Here is a 23,736-nt window from a genome sequence, read left to right as displayed (position 1 = left end):
TATATGGTTTAATTTAAAGGTGGGGATTTCGACTGTTTCCAAGTTCTCAAACAACAGGAGGGGTGGGGTGACCACAGGGACTCCCCTATATTTTATTTTATTTGTTATTTAGTCCCATACATGAGTATATATGGTTAAGGGGCGAGGATCTCGACTGTTTCCAAGTTCTCAAACAGGAGGGTGTAGTGACCCTAGTGACTCCCCCTATGATTCATTTGATTTGTTATATTGTCCAATACATAAATATATATGGTTATGGGTGGGGATCTCAACCGTTTTCAAATTCTCAAACAGGAAGGGGCAGAGTGGCCCCACGAACTCCACCTATATTTCATATGATTTGTTATATTGTCCCATACATGAATATATATGGTTTAGTGGTTGGGATCTCGACCGTTTCCAAGTTCTCAAACAGACGGGGTGGGATGACCCACAGGGACTCCCCCTATATTTGATTTGATTTATTATATTGTCCCATACATGAATATATATGGTTTAGGGGTGGGGATCTCGACTGTTTCAAAGTTCCCAAACAGGAGGGGTGGGGTAACCCCAGGGAATCCCCCTGTTTTTCATTTGATTGGTTATAGTGTCCCATACATGAATAAATATGGTTGAGGGGTGGGGATCTCGACTGTTTCCAAGTTCTAAAGCAGGGGGTGGGGGAGACCCTAGGGACTTCACCTATATTTCATTTGATTAGTTATATAGTCCCATACATGAATGTATATGGTTGAGAGGTGGGGATCTCATCCGTTTCAAAGTTATTAAACAGGAGGGGGTAGAGTATAACATAATCTAGTTGCACTATATGTGTAAAATAAGAAACTTCCAGCTATTTTAACTGACCCATCAAAATTGAGAAAAAAAATACCCATTGAAATTGCAGTAATATGTTTACACTTTAAAAGCATCTAACTTGCTTTACCAACATTTATTACTGATAAAGAAAATTTATACTGTCACGAGGACCATATATATTGTTAGATATACTGTTCCCAGCTGTCACAAATACTCACATTGTATTGGATTTTGACATTAAAATTTGTCCAAAAGTAATTTTGAGTTTCAGTACAAAATATTTTCTGTTTTTATGCCCCACCTACGATAGTAGAGGGGCATTATGTTTTCTGGTCTGTGGCTCCGTTCGTCTGTGCGTCCGTCCGTTCCGGTTAAAGTTTTTGGTCAAGGTAGTTTTTGATGAAGCTGAAGTCCAATCAACTTAAAATTTAGTAAACTTGTTGCTTATGATATAATCTTTCTTATTTTGAAGCCAAATTAGACTTTGACCCCAATTTCACGGTCCACTAAACATAGAAAATGAAAGTGGGAGTTTCAGGTTAATGTTTTTGGTGAAGGTAATTTTTTTATAAAATTGAAGTCCAATCAACTTGAAACTTAGAACAAAGTAGTATGCTCCCTATAGTACAATCTTTCTAATTTTAATACCAACTTAGATTATTACCCAATTTCACGGTCCATGGAACATGGAAAAGGATAGTGCGAGTGGGGCATCCGTGTACTTTGGACACATTCTTGTTTTCATTCTTTTACATGTATCTTTTGGTTTTCAATTCTAGTGTTTATATTTATTTACCATGCAAAGATGTATTTTGTCATCTGTCTGATTTTTTTAAAAATTAATCGCCAAAACCCGGAATTACCCAAATCCGCTTCCGGAATCGGATCCGATATTGTAATTTTCTTCTCATGTCAGCCATTTTGTTTTCAATGTTGTTTTTGTCAGATACGATTTTACTCGAATTTAAACATTATTTGTCGGCGATTTTCTGTATAAAGCTAGCGGTCGAACAAAATGAACATCGCTGTCATGAATAATAATGCTAAAAACAAGTTTTGAGATCGTTTATTAGGAGACTTTGGTAAAAAGGTTTGCAAAGTTATTTTTTTATTTCCTCTCAAGTCGGGCATGTCGAGCGTAGAGCTAGTAACCAAGTCGAAAGTCCGACTGCAAAAGTGGAAGGTCGCATATCTCGGACAACCGCTAATTTGAACCCCTGCCTCCAAATTGAAAAGAAACAAAAACTTCGTCTTATAATTTAAAATTGTCGCCAACAGCATGAACAGTGGAACTTATTTTAAGACTACTGACGTAGTTGACTACGTATTGACGACAAACAATATTCCTACGACTTTTGTCATTTGGGAAATCTAAACTACTTGTCTTTAGAGATTTTCTGCCATTAAACATTTCATACATTTGTTCTTTGACAGCTTAGCCAAAATCTCTTGGGATAATAAACTACATAAAGATTCATAATTTGCCCTACTCCATATGTGCAACTTCAAAACTTTTGGATAAATTGAGGATCATTTAAGGTTTTTCTGGTCATATTTTTTGTAATCAAGAATTAAAAGTATGAAAAAACTGTCCAATTAGTTATAAATAACATAACATCCAGCTGGATAATAACAATGGCACATATTTCAGCATTTATTGGGTAGAACACAAATCTAGGGTGCTCGCATAAGGCAGCTTAACTGCCTAAAAACATAAATGGGATTAAAGTTGAAAGGGCCATCACCCTTTTAGAAATTTAATAAGAGTGTAAATAACAATTACATATAATTTGGTTTACACAATGTGAAGTTGGAGTGCTGAAACAGTAAACGTTGAATGCAAACGATATGAAACTACGAAGTTTAATAATATAGGACTATTGTGAATGATAATAGTATTCCCTTATTCATTCCTTACAAACACAGTATCAATTATTTTAAGAGGTACAACCTTCATCAATTGATGCTACCTGCATCTCCCCAGAGGTTTTTTGGTTGATATGTGAAGCATCCTTTGACATGACATTCTACAAAAGTAAATATACAGATATGTAGACAAAATATTCAGTTTCTAGTATTGCAGAGATGCAAATTAATGATTAGATCAAATGACAACAATAATTTACGTATCAATAACCTTAAATCAATCATCTTGCAGAATAATGATTGTGAAGTAAACAATTACCATATGATCAAATCATAAAACTCTTGTTTTATATTGTTTTTGTGACAAAAGTGTAAGTGTTTCCATCCATGTATTCTATCTTACCCTTTGTCATCTTTTTTATCTTATCAAACTGTATAACTGATCTGTACCCACAATTTGACACACCTCTTATGTTTGTTTTATTTGCTCACACATGGTTGTCAATATAATGGAATTCACAGGAGATGTTTAACTTGCTTTTAAACCATTTTCTACGTCAGGATTTTGTCTTTTATGATATAAAATAATAATATGAGGGACTTTCCGTTTTTTTCTTTTCTTGGAGTTCGTGGTCTTTTCATTTAACAGTTTACAAGAGCCAAAGTCATACTAAATGTAAACTGTACATGTGCAAAGATCAAGCACCTTACCATCATATTCTTATTTTTTTAGTTTATCACGTAGCTATTAAGAGATAAAAATGGAAGTTTAGTAAATGTAGAATTCATATAAATGCTTTACTTTTCATAGGTAATAAGTTATGTGCGTGAATTCAACGTTTTTATCGAAATAATTAACTGTATCACTTTATTGCCTGAATGAAATTGTTCACTGTATAACTTTAATGTCTATTTGGGAATTGTTTACTGTATCACTGTATTGCCTTAATGAAAATTGTTTACTGTATAACTTTAATGTCTATTTGGGAATTGTTTACTGTATAACTTTAATGTATAAATAGGAATTGTTTACCGTATAACTTTAATGTCTATTTTGGGAATTGTTTACTGTATAACTTTAATGTATAAATAGGAATTGTTTACCGTATAACTTTAATGTCTATTTGGAAATTGTGCACTGTATAACTTTAATGTATACATAAGAATTGTTTAGTCCATACCTTTGATGCCTAAATGGGAATTGTTCACTCTATTAATGCTCAAATGGGACATGATTACTTAATCACTAAAATTTCTAAATAGGAATTGTTTACTCAAGCAATTCGTTGCCTGTTTAGGAATTGTTTACTATATAACGTTAATGCCTTTATAACATGGTTTACTGCACTAATTTGATTTTTGCGTATGCAATATTTACTGTATTACTTTAAAACCTAAATGGATATTGTTTACTCTACCACCTAAATGCCTAAATGGTAAATGTTTACTCTATCATTGAAATGCTAATAAGGAATGTTTTTACTAAATATACTGTATTTTTGTTACCTAATGACTAGTTGGTACATATACCAGGTTGACACTTTAAATGTTTAGAAACTTTGTTTACGTCAAGTATGCAGGTACATCAGCCGGGTAGACAGTTTAAGTATACTGATACTTTGTCCACTGCTACTATAAGTAAATACCTCCACCAGGTAGGCGAGTAACTACAAGTGTATATGTACTTCAACCAAGAAGACACCTTTAGTAAATTGTTACTTTGTTTTCTACTACTGTATAAGTACCTCAACGAGGTAGGCAGATTTAATATATTGTAACTTAAAAAAAGAAAACGTGGTGTGATTGCCAATGAAACAACTCTTCACAAGAGAACAAAAGAAACAGAAATTATCAATTATTCGGCCCTTCAACAATTAGCAATGCACATACATCATAATCAGCTTTAAAGATTTGAAAGTCAGAAGCAAATTACCTGCAAGTATTCCACGACTTTTTTGTTCTTGGGTAATTCCTTTACTTGGGCTGCTGCTAAATCATAAGGTGTTTTACCCTGTAATCAGTGCAAAATGTTGGTATTTACTTGTATACATAAAAAGTAGTTATTGCAGCACCTATATTGAGTATCAACTAAGTAATAATTTCTTTTTTTTTGTCAGATAAAGAAAACTGTTGTATACTGCTGTTTAGAAGTCATAAATCGATTGAGAGAAAACAAATCCGGTTTACAAACTAAAACCGAGGAAAACACTTCAACTAAAAGAGGAAAAATTTGGAACTACAACACACTGAAGAGCAACAAAAACAAGCGACAATTCAACCTACATAGAAAACGAAATATTAGATAAGAGAGCCTGGACAGGGTATTAGGAGCATGGGAGAGAGGGGCATGAGAAGGGAGGGAGGGGCAGAAAAAGGAGATAAGGGGTAGAAGAAAGGAGAAAAGGGGTAAAAAAGGAGACAAAAATGTGTAGAAAAATTATTAAAAATTTAGCAGGAAAACAATTATTTAATAAATAAAATGAGTTAATCAAAAGATTCAAGAAAGTGGTATGAATAATAAGTTAAATAACAAAAAAAATCTAAAAACGGAAAGTCCATGATCTAACTGCAACATCAAACAAAAGGGTAACAACTTTTATATTCCGAATTGATACAGCCATTTTCTTATGCAGATAATGATGAATTGGACCTGGTTTTATGGCTAGACAAACCTTTCACTTGTATGAAAATTGCGCATAGTAACTAAAAAAATATTCTGAACCTCGTCACGACGTATTTCATTTTGATCTCTTATATTTGGAGAAAGACTAAAAACTACCAATTTCCAGGATTTAATTGTGAGCCAATGATACAATAAAAAAATCTGAGAACATACATGCATCCTCTATAAGTAAAACACTCTGTGAATTATAAAATTTCCACCTTGAAATTGTACACTGTAGAAGGGGGAAGTCAGACTTTGTGCTCATAATATGTGCACTTTCGGTATACATATTTGTATTAAAGCTCATAGTGGAATATAGTTGGGAAATCTTAACTGTACATTATGCCCTACTCAACAACAAAACACAGTCATCCCTGTACACCCAATAATTCCGATTATTCATTTATTGTTGGCCACTGGGTTTTATTTAATGAATTGTGTGATTGTTAATTTCAAGAAATAATTTTTGAAATACGAAATTGAAAGAAAAAATATGTAAATGGGTCTGAATGATATAATATGACTTTGTCCCAACGGATGCGCATTAAGTGTTGACATCCCAAATTGACAGGCCTTTGTTAACTTTTTCCTCATTCCGATGTTGCTGTCCTGTGTAAACTGTGTTTATGATGTAACGATTACAGTATTGGCAATCTATCTTTTCCAAGCTTTTTTTTTACACTCCAATAATATTCCAAAACTGGTAACACTTGGAACATATAGGGGAAATTATGTGCCAAAATAACCAAGTTAAAAGAAAATTTTATTATTCTTCTTTGTAAATTCCATTCCGAAACTCATTTTTTGCCTGATTTTCAACGACTGCTTGCTCTTTGTTTTCGATAAATTATATCCCGTATTATTTTTTAAAAGAATTTTGTTTTTCTATTTTGCAAACAGCGTTTTGGGGCAACCATTTTAAAACGAATTGGTTTCTTGCATTTGTTTACACAATTATTTCATAATCAGTTTTGAGTGAAAAATGTAGCAGACCTTTCTTTTTAATTTTGCATGTGCATAATATTTTTTTACATTCTCATCCAGTTACAATATGTATTCCTAAAATCATGCCCCTTTCCCCCTAGTAAACCAATTGATTGTCCTCTTACAAAGAAAACAGTCCTAGCAAGAAAAAGTGTCTTTATTTATATGCTTGCTCTTTTATTTTTCTGGATAGCTCTCCTAATAACAACCATACCACATCTTCTTATTTGTATTGACATGATTTTTTCTACATTCTGTGCGCACCAAGTAAGAAAAACCAAAATTATACAGTAAAAAGTAGGACATGAATGAAACAAAATAGGCTATCGGGGAACACTCAAACATAAACCTGTCATGAAAACATAGAACGATTATTGTTATAAACAAACTTGTTTTACTGAAAACGTAATATTAAGACCTAATTTACTAAAACAAAAACTAAATTACATTTACGACATTTTTTGTCACTGGTTGAATTCAACATATCTATAATGGGGTTGGTATATTATGGTTATTTTCCTGTTGAGTTGTCAGAGGAGCTGACACATTTTGTAAGGAAAAGTGTAACCTCTGTTTCATACTGATTTCATACTCTATGCTCATTTTACCATAGGTACGCATTAAATTTGTCAATATTTTACACTGGGCGATAACAAGGTGTAAAATCAAATGATTTTGTTTGAATTTGAAATGATGAAGTTATTCATGCAGTAACAAAACTTCAAATTGTAATGGTGGACGCAAATTGATAAACGATATGCATCATGGTAAATATGCCAATATCGCAGCATATGCGTGTTATTTCAAAACAGAGTATGCAAACTGTCCACGTGATTCCAATCCTTCTTACTATACAAATCCTGGTACAGAGTAAAATGTCAAAATTTACCTGATGTGTTCTAACCAAGGGACTTATACCACATTGTTCAACGAGATATCTTGTAATCTTTAAACGTCCACTCTGTGCTGCCAGATGTAAAGCTGTCCTTCCATCATTCTACAATAATATCATGTAATTTGAAAATGTTATGAACATTGTGTTCTTATAAATATATACAACTTACCTTGCAACTGAGGTCAAAAATTTAAGTGATAAATTGGACCATTTTGTTTTATGAAATTACAAAATACTGTGGATTTATTTATTTTTATGGGAACAAATTTCAGTGATTAGGGAAAAATTGTATGTTTATGGATATTTGATTTCTTGGTTTTGTCAATGTTTGTCTATATATATTTATAGCTACATGGCTTAAAAGTGTTTTCCGTTCGATATTTTTGTCGTTGTTCACCATTACCCATGACATACTGTAAATGGACAGCATAGGTTGTTGTGAGATGTCATGATTTCTTACCTAGAGTCATTGTCATTGAAGGGCAATCACTCATAGATAGAATGTACTAACGATTTCAGCAAAAAAATGACTTTATTGTAGATCGTGTCTTGCTGATCATTTTTGCTATCTATCTATCTTCTTTTGTTTTCCAGACAGTAGGCAAAATCGGAAACGATAAGTTAAAATTGACATTCTGTTTATTTATTATAGTTTTAAAATTGAGAAGTAGAACACTATAGATGTGTAAACATTGTTTTTAAAGACCAATAATAGCAATACGAAGTGAACTGACAATTTCGCCAAATACATTCATTTGTAGATCTTGTCTTGCTTATCATTTTTGCATACCGAGACCTAGTTTCTATCTATTATATTTTTTTCAGGTATTATACAAAAACACAAAAGCTGGTAAAAATCGTCATCAAAAGGTAACAACTCCAATAAAAGACATAAATCATTAAGTTGATAAAAAAAATCATTAGAGTATCATAACTCTAATGACAATGAATGAGTAGTCCTTTGACCATTTCAACCGTATTTGAAATTTAGTAAATAATGTCTTGTTGATTACTGTGCGATTTACAGTTTTCTCTCTCTATGTTGAAATTGCAATTCAAAACATTGTACAAGGCACAAATATACAACAAAAAGTAAAACTAGTCTTTTAAGGGCGATAACTCGTATAAAAGTCGTCTTACAGTTTTGATGTAAATAGACAGTAGGTAAATCTCATCATTCTGAACATTCCGGCCCATGTTAGATTTTTCCTATGCATAAGAATAATGGAGATGCAATATAATTGCCAATAAGACAAATATCCATGTAAAATTGAATGAAATGGATGTAAGCATTATCGATAACCGTACGATTTTCAATAATGAGAATAAAACCTTTACCGTTTGGTCGGCAATAGAAGACCCAGACCTATTTTATACCAAAAACATTTACGAAAAACAAATATGACAGACATGAACAAGGAACAACACAGGCTTCTTACTTGGTACAGGCATATCGAGCATATTACGTGGTTAATTATATAAAAAGTTGTGGTATGAATGCCAATGGGACAACTCTCCATCCAAGCCACAATTTGTAAAAATAAACTGTTATAAGTCAAAGAATGGTCTTCAATCGAGAGCATTGGCTCATACCGAACACCAAGCTATAACGGCCCCAAAAAATGACTAGTGTAAAACCATCAAACGGGAATGTCTAATCTATATTAAAAACCAGAAACGAGAAAAACTGATGAACCACACTAACAAACGACAACCACTGAACACAAATTCAGCGAGTTTAAACGTTTTAATAGTTACCAACCTTCACCTTTACTGACAGATTGTAGTACCATGAACGTACATATGTGAAATATTCAGTATGGTTTATTTTTGTTGATAAAAAAATCTATAGTTTTACCAATAAAAATAGTATTCCAAGATTTAATTACAAATAGTTGTTTCCAATGTAATCAACAAAACTTGTATTCATCGATTTATTCTATATTTAGTCATATCCGCACTGTTGGTTGGAAGGTGAGGTAATCAGACTTATTTTCAAACCCTTATGATGATTATGGCCAAGATGTGTTAAAATAACCAGCAGAAGCAGATGAAAAGATTTTCGTAAAAGCGAAGATGAGCAACGGACGACCGATCCGTAGGGATGAGAAATGTTCACCTGATCGAGCCTAAAATAAGTATAAATATTTTATCGTAAGATTCAGAAGGTAAAGAAAAACTAAAATGACTCCCAACTGCAGATGCTTCTATTGAGTATTTGTTGAACCTGCCTCGCTTAATTTTTTCCGACCTAACAAAACAGAATTATGTGTAGATCAAGTAAAATCATAAATTTTAACAAAATAACTTTTCAAATAGACGTTAAAATTGGAATACTTTTATTAAGTACAATTATAGTTAAAATTAGATAAATGTTGTATATTACAATAACATTTACTTGTTCCCACTAACAACAGAATGTTTTAAATGTTTAGATTAATGATTATTATTTTTTTAACAAAATAACTTATTTTATGAATATGATAACACTAATAGTATAATATTGAAAATACCCCTGCAGCCATTCTGTTACAACCTCTTTCAAGTAGAAGTTGTGTAACTTTCAGGTGTCCTTCCATTGCTGCCAACATGAATGCTGTCCATCCTGCAGCCTGGAATCATACAAAACTGACATAAAACTGTGTCTGGTAACTAAAGGATATTATACAAGTATAAACAATATATATCACATAAATCAGTGGTCAAAACTCAATAAATTGATATATTCTGCACTAACAAAATCTGAAACAATATATGTGTTGTGGGGTTTTCAAGAACTGCCATGTTCACAATAATACGCTTTTAGCCATCGTGTTGCTTGTTTGCTTTTACGACCTGTGAGGTTTAAGGTTCCTTTTGTATGTTTCGTCTCTCTCTCTCTCTCTCTCTTTTATATAATATTTGAATGTCAATAGATTCAGCATAATAAGATTTGTAGAAGACTCATTTTCTAGCATATTCCTCCTCCCTGAAACATCAATAAAACAAGAATTGTCCACTATCATTTTCAATGTTTAGTGAACTGTGAAATTGGGGTCAAAACTCTATTTTGGCAATGAAATTAGAAAGATCATATCATATGTAATATTTGTGCCAAGTTTCACGTTGATTTGACTTCATCTTTACCAAAATCTACTAGTATCTTGACTGAAAATTTTTACACGAAGCAGAACATACAAAAGAACAAACGGACGGACGGACGGACGAACGGACGAACGAAAGAACAAACGAATGGACGGATGCACAGACCAAAAACATTATGCCCATAAATGGAACATAATAATTACCAACAGGCATAATGCATGTACTACATGTTACAAAAATATACTAATGGCTTTCAAAAGTAGTTTGAACCTACACTTAATTTAATTGGTTATAATAACATATATCACACTTTATTTATTTATGAAACTCCCAATTTCAGTGCTGAACATTGGATATATTGCGTGCAATCCAATCTGAAACAATCCCAGTCACCTGGTTCCATAACATACACAAAATTTTGAATCTCGGTTTCTTTTTATTTTCTTTAACTACATGATATGATACAATGCTTACTGGCGGAACATACGGAGTTGCAGCAACAAGGACAAATATTTTTTGAACCATTATTTGTTCAGTAACTTCATGAATTCAGAGTTTCTCGCTTGCTTTACTAATCATAATTGGTTTGATATTGACAATCGTAAAGATAAAGTTTGACTGCATGTTTCAAATACACCTTTTCCATGCAAATGGGGTCAAGATCAGATAACCTAAGTTAGACAGACAAAAATGTGAATATGTAAGGTCACAGTACTCAAATTGCACCCCTTTAGCGCAAATTAGTATCGAAAAAAAGTTGTTTAGAGACAAAATCATTTGTATAATCATAAGTTAACATTATGCAGTCTTTTAACTCTTTTAAATCTAAATATACAGAACACGTTCACATTATCTATGAACAGATGTAGTATTAACGGGAAAAGTCAAATCTACAGAAACGTCTCCATTCGACATAAAAAGTCATTTGTATCCATTTCTTCCAATGAGTAATTATTATGGACTATTGTAAAATTGTTCTAAATATTTTGGAAATAAAATAAACATCAGTTAATCGATTTTCACGTGTACAGATTTAACCTATACATAAAAAAATAAGACATGGTATGATTGTCGATGAGACAACTCTCCACAAGATACCAAAATGACGCACTTGTCACTGTACGGTTTCCAACAATGAGAAAAGTCCATACCGTTTAGTCAGCTATAAAAGGTCCCGAAATAACAATATAAAACAATTCAAACTAGAAAACTAACTGTCTTATTTATATAAAAAAAAAATGAACGAAAAACAAATATGTAACACATAAACAAACGACAACAACAGAATTACAGGCAATGGATACAATGTGGGCACTCCTCATAATAGAATCACGGATCGTTTGGAGGTCGGTTTTATCACATTTTTGTATGATTTAATAATAAACTCAAAACTAAATTGGTAAAACTATATAGTAAATGAGGATTCATCTACAAAATATACACAGAATTTCAACCTTTTGTTTTGAACATAAATAAATGTAGGTGAAAAACAGTCGAATTGGTGCAATTTGGGTACATTCACGTTACATCTAACAATTATTTCATATACAAAGCATAGTTGAAATAGCTTATATTATGTAAGAAGCAGACGATGAAAACCAGGTCAAGGTCAGATTTACACTGCAAAACAGACATGTGTACCTTTTATTTATCTAACATCAAATATAGTTGACCTTATTGCTAAGAATCAGTAAAACTTAGAATCTACCTATGAACCACACAAACGAGATCAAGTTCAAACAGACACTGCCAGACAGACTGGTAAACCTTAAATCATTCAAAACATGAAATAAGGTTGACAACTTTTCTTTTTAGCATTTAACAACTGAAACTTAACAATAACAAATGATCAATGTATCAAGTAATGGTGCTGCCTAACAGACAGGTATGCACCCCTTTCAAACATTACATCAACGAAATATAGTTGCCATATCAATATTGATTTTAGTATTCAAATGCAGACCAATTCAATATTGACCAGTTAACTATGAAAATAAGGTCAAGGTCAAATGAAACCTGCCACACTGATATATAATCTAACAGTCATACTAGAAACCAAATAAAATTCCTCTTTTGCTTATATTATTAGAAGACGTGCCAAAATGTATTCCACACACCAAATAGAGCTGACCTTCAGTACCTAAGAAACAGTCTCAATCAGTTTTGAAACAGCACATGCATACTGGTTTGGACTCATGTCAAACTACACGAAGTCATTACCGGGTTGTGTGCCTATTTTCCTGTCCTGGAGTTAGGGAAATAATTGGCTTACTAACGGTACATATGTTATATCCCGAATTCTGCTAGAAGTGTGCACTTACGTTTACATCACACTAAGGAAAATGAGATCAGACTAAGGAGTTAATATCTAACATACATCTATGGCCTCTTTGTCACATTCACTTCCAAGTAAGACATGTATAACCTTCAAGTGTCCTTTCCGTGCAGCCCACATTAACGCTGTATCTCCATACCACTAGAATGAAATACAATTGACATTTAAACTTATCTCATTAACTGAACAATGTTGCGTTATAGATTTTTACGGAACGTAATGATTTGGCACATATTTTTGTGTAAGTCCAGGAGTTGTGTGTCCGAATGGTGTATAATGTGTCACAAGTTATGTGTCTGGTTAGAGTGGTCAATGAGTATGGAGAATGGAAATAACATTTTTTTGGTCTGGCATTAAATAAATGTAAGAGTAGGTATACCGCTGTTTAATAACTATTTAATTGTAACCAAAGACAGATTCAGGTAACAAACTAAAACATAGGGAATCATAACCTATCAGAGGAAAACAGCGCAAAACAACAGAAACATTGATCTACAACAAAAGCAGTTGGAAACGAACTATACACCTATATAACAACTGCCATATTTCTGACTTCATACAGAACATTTTAAGAAAAATAGGTTAGTTTTTGTATTGTTATGAGTTACAATTTATGACAAAAATAAGCAAAGACCCATCGAAACAACATCTGATAAACAAATTTAATAATACTTTTAGATATTTGGATGTTATTTTGGCTCTCAATAATGACGACTTCAGTATGTATATTAATGAAATTTATCCTGTTGAACTTACTTTAAATAAAGCTAATACTAACAATGACCACTGCCCTTTTCTCGATCTTGATATCTATATCACTAATGGAAAGCTAAATACTAAAATTTATGATAAAAGGGATGATTTTTCATTTCCTATCGTTAATTATCCGTTTTTAGATGGTGACGTTCCCTTGTCACCATCTTACGGTGTTTATATATCTCAACTTGTACGATTCGCTCGTGTATGTAACAATGTTTTAGATTTTAACGAGAGAAATTTATGTATTACTGAAAAATTATTACACCAGGGTTTTCGATATCACAAACTAGTCAAAACATTTACTAAATTTTATCATCGGTATAAAGACATTATTCGTAAATATAGCTCAACATGCAGACTTTTAATACGTTCAGGTATTTCACATCCAATTTTTTATGGTAATATTCTTTATAAAGCACAAAGGTGTCAGTATTCACCTCAGAAACTTACAAAACCTTTGAATAGACTTATTAAGAAGGGATATAATTACGATACTGTTGTCAAGTCATTAAAGATTGCATATTTTGGCGTTAATATTGAGTCATTAATAAGGTTTTTGCATCGGAACTAAACACATTTATTCTAAAAACAGTTGTTGGCATGACACGGGTTATGTTCTTCTCATATATGTTATTATGGTATGATACTAAACCCCTAACGGGAAGGATTGTGCCTGATGTTCATATGATGAAATCATAATCTTTCAGTCAGTTTAGTTGAAGTCTGGAGCTGGCATGTCAGTTAACTGCTAGTAGTCTGTTGTTATTTATGTATTATTGTCATTTTCTTTATTTTCTTTGGTTACATCTTCTGACATCAGACTCGGATTTCTCTTGAACTGAATTTTAATGTGCGTATTGTTATGCGTTTACTTTACTACATTGGTTAGAGGTATAGGGGGAGGGTTGAGATCTCACAAACATGTTTAACCCCGCCGCATTTTTGCGCCTGTCCCAAGTCAGGAGCCTCTGGCCTTTGTTAGTCTTGTATTATTTTAATTTTAGTTTCTTGTGTACAATTTGGAAATTAGTATGGCGTTCATTATCACTGGACTAGTATATATTTGTTTAGGGGCCAGCTTAAGGACGCCTCCGGGTGCGGGAATTTCTCGCTACATTGAAGACCTGTTGGTGACCCTCTGCTGTTGTTTTTTATTTGGGCGGGTTGTTGTCTCTTTGACACATTCCCCATTTCCATTCTCAATTTTAGTTGAACCTGGTTTATGGCTAGCCAAAACTTCCAGTATATATGGCAAGGTTAAATATACTGCGAAAATGACAACACTACGTGATAGGTATACAGTACACACAAACAGCAGAGGACAATACATAAACAAATAATATAATAGTAAGTTACAACATATAAACCGCAGAATAACAACGTACAACTACCATCAATTTATCACAGTACACCAGAACACCACAAATAAAATGGTTCAACGTAAAAAAAATGAAACATATTTTTGTGTGACGTTTATATCATCACAGGTAAATTTATAACAAGAATGTGTCCCCAGTACACGAATGCCTCACTCGCACTATCATTTTCTATGTTCAATGGACTCTAATTTGGCATTAAAATTAGAAAGATCATATCATAGGGAACATGTGTACAAAGTTTGAAGTCGTAGGTGGGACATAAAAATAACGTAGATTTGTTTAATTCATACCAGAATATTGCATTGGGATAGAGTTAAACTTTGTTATTGTATTATTTTTTGTATGTTCTTCCGATGACAAGAATAATAAAATGCAAAATTGTTTGTAATAGTATTGTTATTTGTATTTTTTTACATATCGGTTTTTCTTTTATATACAGTGTACATATAAAAAATGAAAAGAAAATAATTGTATTAAAATGCAAGATCATGTCAGACTAAACAATACCCACACATGAAAATATACAACATACACACAAATATGCTGTAGTCGAACAACGAGTTACTCGACTATACTGATGAATAAGACACATGGGAAATGTACTAGAAATACAAAATTCAAACATCAAACAAAATAAACAGATAACAACTTAGCATAATATGACCCATCGGACCCACATGTATAAGAAAATACCAACAAAATGCTTTAAAGCAGGATATATTTACACAGAACAACGATGTCGGCAAAAGCCATCATAAAACATCAAAAATATTATAAAAGAAAAATCAAAACTACATTCATGAATTTAGAAATATAAATATTGAACATAAGTGTTGTGTATTGATTATCTCATTTTTGTGTTGCGCATCAGTATGGTGTAGCAAATGATCCTTGGTGAACACAAGTGTTGTGGAATGAAGTTGTCTTTCGTTGTGTTGATCGAACATCAGTGTTGTGTAACAAAGTTTTTCATTCTTTGTGTTGAACATCAGCATTTAGCAATAATGTAGCTCATGTTTGTTTTTGTATAACATCAGTGTTTTGTAGCAACGTTGCTTATGTTTTGTTTTGAAAATAAGATTCGCGTAATGATGTAGCTCATATTTTGTTTTAAACATAAGTATGTTTCCGTCTTCCATAGTGTGCATTTCAGTGCATTGTGTTTTTTGACGTGGCTCTGTATCTTCACATCCTATCATTGTGTTATAGTTGTATGATAATTTTTGTATTCTTATAATTTGTTTTGCTTTTTTGCTCGGATCTATAATATCCATTGTATACAGTAAAAAAAAAGTTGTTTATAAATCATTAATACTGTAATTACTTGAATCATTTATTTTGTATCCGTATAAAAGTGATCTAATTGATATATCATGATGTCCTATTTTAAGTTTATCAAGTAATAGTTTTATTTAATCCCAAAATGATTTCAGAAATTTGCATGTCCAAAAATAGTGCTCATAATCTTCGATGACAATAAATATTACATAGCGGAGTTTTAGTTATTTTTCCAAGAGAATAGTAATTGTTTGGTTTATAAAATGTTGTGCAGAAATTTCCATCTTAACATTTTGAATTCATATCTTGTGTATAGTAAAAGATATAGTTCCGCATTTGTTGTCTTATGCTTATGTTGTTTTCTAAAATAAATATGTTGTCACATTTTTGAAATCCTATTGGTTTTTTAGAATATCCATTTAAGAGGGAGATGTAAATGTCTTTAGAGGAAATGTTTTTAAATGATACCATTTTTCCTTTTCTATCTTTAAATTTCTATTCGGAGTCAATAGCAACTTTTGTTTTAATTGATATTCTTTGGTTAGCTCTTGTAACCACTGTTTTGGTATTGCTTTCATCAATTTAGAATTTTTCGAATACCAATTAGCATGGCAGGATAGTTTATCTTAAATCATATTTTGATTGAATTTTCCTTTATTATCAATAATGTCATTAACTGTTTACAGGTTTTGAAAATGAGACATTCACCGTTTAATTTGATATTTTTATTGCCCCATATAAGCTGCTGTTTAATTTGTTTATATGATAGTTGATCTGATTCTTTTTCAGATTTTGAATTTATCCATGATATGATTATTCTTAAGTAAAGTTGTGGAATTATTTCTTTCATTTTATTGACCAAATTAATATTGTTGAAGTTCATTTTAAATATAAGGAGTTATTGTCCAAATTAACCAAAATAGAATTTAAAAATGGAGATTATCAAACTATGGCACAGAAGAAGGAAATGTACTTTATAAACTCCATCGAGATACTTCATGAATTTATAATTTACTGTTTTGCTATTCCCAAAATTATTGAAAAACGAACGTAAATTATATATTGTAAATACTTAAACAGTTACATAGGAAACAATCAGTTTAAAAAAAAGGGTGTTTATTCATTAAATGTATTGATAAAAAGGTGAGTCCTGCATTAAGTCATCATAAATATCTTAATAACCTAGCGTCAGTATGAAAGAAATAAAGTTAATTATAAATTCATGAAGTGTATCGATGGAGTTCATTTCCTTCCACTGTGTCATAGTTTGCTATTTCCATTTTTCTCTAAGCATTGTTGGTTACACAGTGTTACATGTTACATTTACGTAGACTGAAATCGGGATACTTTTTTTCAAAATTAAGTAAACTGATCAGAAAAAAATCACACTATCCTTTGTCAAATACCTAAAACTTACGAAAAAATATTAATAATGAACATGACAGATTATAACACAAACCGATATACTATAAAAATCGAGCAATATCTGTAGTATGTAATTTGGTTATTTTTATACGGTTTCATTTTAAGTACAACGTTAATTCATTAAGTCCATTGAGTTAAAGAAAAGGCCGAATGAGCAACTCGGCAAATAACAAATTGGGGTAAACTAATAAAAAGGGCAGAACCAAATAGACTGAAAAATAAAAAGACAGGACAGAGATTTCAACTAAAAACAAAATGTTCATTCAATTCCCCACCCCGAAAAATGAAAGGATATCTCTCTTAATATAGAACCAACTGAGAGGAGACAGTTGACTGAATTATTTTGATGTGAAAACTGTTAAGAATTTAAAGCTTAAAATTTTACTATTGCACAAAATTAAAAAATCAATGAATTTTACATACACATGGTTAAAAGCCAGAATTGCCATGGGATAATCAAGAACACAATCACATACGTGAATACGACGATGGAGGTTTTTAACAACCTTTACCGGCTACGTGAATACTGATCAGTCCATTCAACTTTATAGTACGCGTGTTCTTTTTTCGCAGGTGTGAGGTCGAAGGTTTGAATTGACCAATGAAAACTATCGTTCCTTTACGAGTTAATTTAATAACGTTTGTTTGACTGATTATGTCGGACGACCTTTCGCTAAGCTGGGCCGCAGTTTAGTGTAGTGTGTTTTATACTGTACATGAACCATTAGAAGACTTTTATTTGCTCTACAGTACTAAAACAAAGTTTACTTTTAATGTGACTAATTATACCTACTTTATATTCAATGTCTGCTTCATTCTCTAGGCATAACATCAAGTTATTTAAATTTCCATCCCTAGCAGCTATAACAAGTTTCTGTAAAACATGTTTTACATTTAATAAAAATGGAATGAACGACGGCGCACTGTAACATTGAAATGTCCAGCGAGTTTTTGGTCAACATTGTCAATTAGTCATGGAAACAATATCAGGGTCATACGAACTCTGCTAAAGACACACTTACACTTTACATTCATACTTTACATGAAATATAGCAAGCAGATTGCTTTAAGTATCTGATAAACACACCTAATTACAAAAACACGAATGTCGCCCAATGAACCATAAAATTGCGGTCAAAGTCAGATAAATCATGCCAGACAAAATGTACACCATGCAATCATAGCATGCATTAAAAACAGATGATCTATTGCTGTAACCATCTGAAAAACAGACCAATTCATATAAAAGCATTGGCCAATGAACCGTAAAAATGAGGTCAAGATGGAACCTGCTCATAAAAAATGTTCACCTTGCAATCAGGTCATGCATCATATATAGTCGATGTGTTGCTTGCAGTACGCGAGATATGGACTAGACTATGCAATTTAGTTCAACCTTGATCACTGATTAATGAAATGAGGTCGACATCAGAACAACATTATCTGACGAACGGGTAAATAATATTTCCGATATGGGCGTTTTTCAATAAAAACGTGATCTCTTGTCCCAGCCACTTTTAAAAAAATGTGTTTGATCTTTGCAAGTATTTTTTTTTGTGCAGTCAGTACATTGAATTAGATTTAACATTTTCAAGCAAAGAAACAGTTTATTTTTAGAGGGATTGATAATAGTCCGGCCGATTGGTGCAGATATAGAGCAGAATTGTTCACTTGATGAGGAAAGCATGAAACTTTGCATAGTAGTTCTTGGTTATATACCCTTTGATTTCAGCTATGGACCCACTCTGAAAAATCCAATATGGCTGCCATTTTCAAGATGGCGGAACAACGGTATAAAAATCAAGATTGTCCTAAAGGTATTATATATAATTTCGGAAATTAAAGTTATGATTCTTCAAAAATGGACTTCATGTTCTTGAATTTGTTATCAATTAATTTTAAAATATAAAAAAAATTAATTTGGTTATTTCTATTACACATACATTTGCAAATATGGCTGCATATACAAAAACAAATAGTGAAATTAAAAATGTTAATCAATATGTTACATGTTATTCTTTAAACGCTTTCAGTTTTAATGGTTGGAATGAAATAGGTTGAAACGAGTCGATTGAACGTTAATATAGGTCGGTTAAATGTGGTGGAATAGTAGGTAACTCATCTGAACTTTGAGGCAGTGCCGAGGGCACCCTGTCTCGTGTCTCTTCAATGTAACGTCTTACGTCACTTATCGCGTTTTCATCTGCCGTACCCACTACATCGTCAAATTGTTCTATGTAATCAATAGGTGTACCTTTCTTCAGGCGGAATAGGCGATTGCCATCATTTAAAATGGTTAAGGGGCAACTATTTCCTTTTCCAACGACGTGCGAAACCAATTCGCAACTATTCAGCGAGCATGGTCCTAAAATGCACTCCTGGTCAGCACTTTTATTAGTCTTAATGGTAACAGTCATTTCTGAGTTGGTAGAACTGTGATGGTTCGTTTTATGCAAACTTGTTGAGTTGAAATCTCGTTTCCACCGTTAACAAATGCCGCATTTATCACTTTATTGTTGATGGTAAATGTGGGAGTACTCAGGTTTATCACTGCGCTCAGTGTGTCCAAAATATCTAGCCTAAGTATAACATCGTCTGTTTACTCTATTAATGTCGAGAGTCGTTCTTTATAGTCTTCCCAATAACAAGCTATTAACACAAACCACGTAGCGTTACGTTCTCAAAATCTCCATTTTCTGCCGGAATTAATTTCTCATTTACTAATGTTATCATTGCAGCAGTGTCCACAATCATGCTCACATTCTGGTCATGTATAGTACCTCGTACTGCTAAGCTCTTTCAAATGGTCCGTGGGCCTCTGTTCGATTTTGTGATGAGGTGATGTTTCATGGCCAATGGACTTTGGAATCGTGCGTTGGACTACTGGCCCGACCCTTTGCTGTTTAAAGACTCCATTGTTGGAGTTGCACTTTGATTTGCTCCGTATCCTTGTGAAGGTGATCGTTGTTATGAAATAACCGGGATTTCTGGAGTTTGCCCCTGGAGATGCTAACCGTTGTCTTTAGGGACTATATGATCTCTACCTTAGTGGGGGTGTTGCTGTAATCTATTAGGCGATCTACCGCGAATGTATTGCTCAGGAGATCTTCCATGTGTATATTGATCAGGTGATCTTCCATTGAACTGGTGATCTTCCATGATTATTTGATCAGAAGATCCGAGGTTATACTGATCGGCCAATCCACGGCTATGCTGATTAGTTGAAAGCATAATATCAGCTAGTTTTGTGACAATTTGTGCGAGGTTATAATATGCTCCTCATTATCCAAAGGTCTGCTCATATTTCCTTTTCGGTCGGTGATACTGCGCCATCAGCAAAGTAGACTTGTCGATGGTTATAATTGGCACTTTTTGATTCATATATCGCCATCTGGTTTGCTATTGAGGTTTTTAGTTGATTCAACGCCTTGTTGAAATTTTCTGAGTTCCTCTTTATTACATGCCTTGAAGAATCTTTGTCTTTACATTCTCGACGGAATGCTTCGGTTCCAATCTGGTTTGATCGTCTTTCTTGCTGAAGCGCTGCTCCAAATGAATGCTTTTTTTAAGGCCTTGGAATCATCATCTGTGCGAGCGTAATATGGGGCCTACACACATTTTTTCTGTTTTCCCATTGTCATCTACCGGCAAATCGTTCAAATTGGTAAATGAACGCCTCCCAAGTCATGGATCCTCTCCAATTGAGTTTTTTGAATTTTTGGGAGCTGTGGGCTTCGTCTCCGATCCCTTGCACCACGATTTTCTTGCCATCGGGTATATTCTCTCTCCAATGAGGAGTCTGAAGAAGAGGTGTTGCCAAACTCTTTTGGTTTCCTCTGCCCTTTCCTGGACCGGCCACTGGAGTCAGCTTGCTGTTAAGGGAAGCCTGTTAGAGTTCCAGGAGGTGACGAGGTTGTCATAATTGAAGTGATAAATGTGGGATTTGCCATTGACTCGACGGGAATGATACCGTAAGTAGGAACTGCATTCAGCATCGGAGAAACTTGAAAAAATCCACCTGCAGCCAATTGTTTCTGTAATGGTGTGCTGCTCTGAACCAAATATTATTGACTCAAAGTAGATGGTAAGTGTACGTAAGACGACACATAAGCCTGTTGCTGGTATCCTTGATAAGTACTAGAGGGTTTTAGTATGTTCTTAATTGGAGATTGTTGTTAAATAATTTGAACTGTTTCATGCAGGGCCAAAAACCCTGACATAGGACTTTTGACTTAAGGTGAAGACACCTTCAACAGAGTTGGCGCGGTTGCTGGTTCATGCGAACTATAATTTGGGAAAGACCCAAGGCATGGATTTTGTTGTGTACTTTTGGTAAACTTGAGTTGTACTGGCTAAGGTCAAATTTTGGCTTAGATGATGTGTCCATTGCAGGAATTTTAACTTCTTTATTTCGATTGTCCACTAATTCATTTACAACAGATGCCAGTTGTTGGAAGGTACCCTGCTGTTCAAATGCACTTTTAAATTGAACTGTTTCTGCTTCCTCAGGTGTTGTCGGCTTGTCCATTCGTCTCACAACAGCATTGAATATCTTATTGGTCTGACCATCAATTCCGCCAAGCAATTATTGTGGTCTATCCTGTCTTCAGACTGCTAAAGTTGCTGAGATATTGCTCTCATCTGTTCGTTATTAATATGCATTGCCTCTTTCTGTTCAGCTGGAAACGTAATGAGACCAACACATATTTTATCAATTCGCGATGATTTGCTCTGTTTTATATTGCGGTAATCTCAGCTGTTCTTTGGGCATTAAATTTACTACCTGCTAAAAATTCTTGGTACAATTATTTAATAGTCATTTCTGAGCTGTCCTCTGTTAAAGCGTCCGAGTTCAGCTGTGGGTTTCTCCATATCCCCAAGTGATTAATTTTCTGCCATTTCAATGTTCTTGTCCTTGTTGTCCCCAATTCCTGCCATTTCACTGATATGTGTTTAAATGATTCTCAATTCACAGTTTGATATCTCAAATCACAGCTTTTATGTGTGACCCAAGACAACAAATAGTGCAGCTTTTAATGAAAGCTACTACTGCAGCTTTTTATGAAGGCTACTACTTTGTGTATGAAATGACAAGCAAGGCAAAATCAAAAAGGACAGATACTAAATGACACTATATATCAATAAAATGCTTATAATCAGGTCAATTCTCAATAATGAATATTTGCTCCTTTTTAAGGCGGCCATTTTGAAAATAGCCGCCATTTTGTATTTCAAAGATAGACCAAAACAAAATCTTGCTAAGTACACCAAGTCATTCAAATATGTTGATTTTTGTGCTTCCAGCATCAAATCCACTGGGGTTTGTGTAATACTGGAAAATATTTTAGAACGTACGGCAGCCATCTTGAAATAAGCCGCCATATTGAATTTTGAGGGTGGGTCCATAGCTAATATTGCTCAGTACACAAAAATGTACCATCATGCAAAAACTGGTGCTTTCCTCATTATTTGAGCATTTTTTTCACCGATCGGCCGGACTATATGATACTGATTCCGGAATGGTCCAAAATAACCACAATGGCATGTCCCTAGACCTCCTGTTCAACATTCATACTCTAAAACAGTGTAAACAAAGGTAGAAATAAATGTTATTATTACTTAATATAAGTTCTTTAATAATTCAAAAGTATGTTTACAGCCAAGATATTTCAATAAACAGCTTTTGAAAAAGGATATTTAACTGAAAAAGGTGTGTCCCTGACAAAATGTCCACTATGAAAAAATAAAAAAATCAATGTAATTTTGTTTGCAAGAGATATAAACATTAGGGTCTTACAAAAGAAGTGATGTTTTTATAACGGCAGTTAAATTGTTGGTAAAAAAACAATTACCACTTCAAATGGACCAGAGTGATACCGTATTTTTGTATTACAATATAGGGATTGTGGGGAAAAAATAAAACATGCAGCCTTTTTATGCCCAATTAATGGGCAATATGTTTTCTGGTCTGTGCGTCTGTTTGTCCGTCCGTTCGTTTCTCCGTCCGTTTGTTCGTCCGTCTTTCCCGTTTCAGGTTAAAGTTTTTGGTCGAGGTAGTTTTTGATGAAGTTTATTCCAATCAACTTGAAACTTAGTACACATGTTCCTTATGATATGGTCTTTCTTATTTGAATGCCAAATTAGAGATTTTTACCCATTTTCAGGTTTCATTGAATATAGGAAATGATAGTGCCGGATGGGGCATCTGTGTACTAGGGACACATTCTTGTTTACTCTTTGTTCAATAATATTCGTGCAAAACAAA

The 23,736-nt window shown here is 33.3% G+C and overlaps 1 protein-coding gene across 3 annotated transcripts in view; it reads right to left on the bottom strand.

The window, feature by feature from the left end:
* The window catches only part of LOC143054140 (uncharacterized), a 53,327-nt gene that overhangs the window by 11,870 nt on the left and 17,721 nt on the right, over positions 1-23,736 (bottom strand). For all 3 annotated transcript variants that reach the window (XM_076227051.1, XM_076227052.1, XM_076227053.1), the window contains 6 exons: positions 18,265-18,345; positions 12,673-12,771; positions 9,725-9,823; positions 7,206-7,313; positions 4,601-4,678; positions 2,753-2,828 (listed from right to left, as the gene is read on the bottom strand). In XM_076227051.1, coding sequence (XP_076083166.1) covers positions 2,753-2,828; positions 4,601-4,678; positions 7,206-7,313; positions 9,725-9,823; positions 12,673-12,771; positions 18,265-18,345 — 541 coding nt within the window. The remainder of the gene's footprint in view (positions 1-2,752; positions 2,829-4,600; positions 4,679-7,205; positions 7,314-9,724; positions 9,824-12,672; positions 12,772-18,264; positions 18,346-23,736) is intronic.

This window comes from Mytilus galloprovincialis, chromosome 12 (genome assembly GCF_965363235.1).
Source record: "Mytilus galloprovincialis chromosome 12, xbMytGall1.hap1.1, whole genome shotgun sequence".
Lineage (NCBI taxonomy): Eukaryota > Metazoa > Mollusca > Bivalvia > Mytilida > Mytilidae > Mytilus > Mytilus galloprovincialis.
This window is presented reverse-complemented; position numbering and strand designations above follow the sequence as displayed.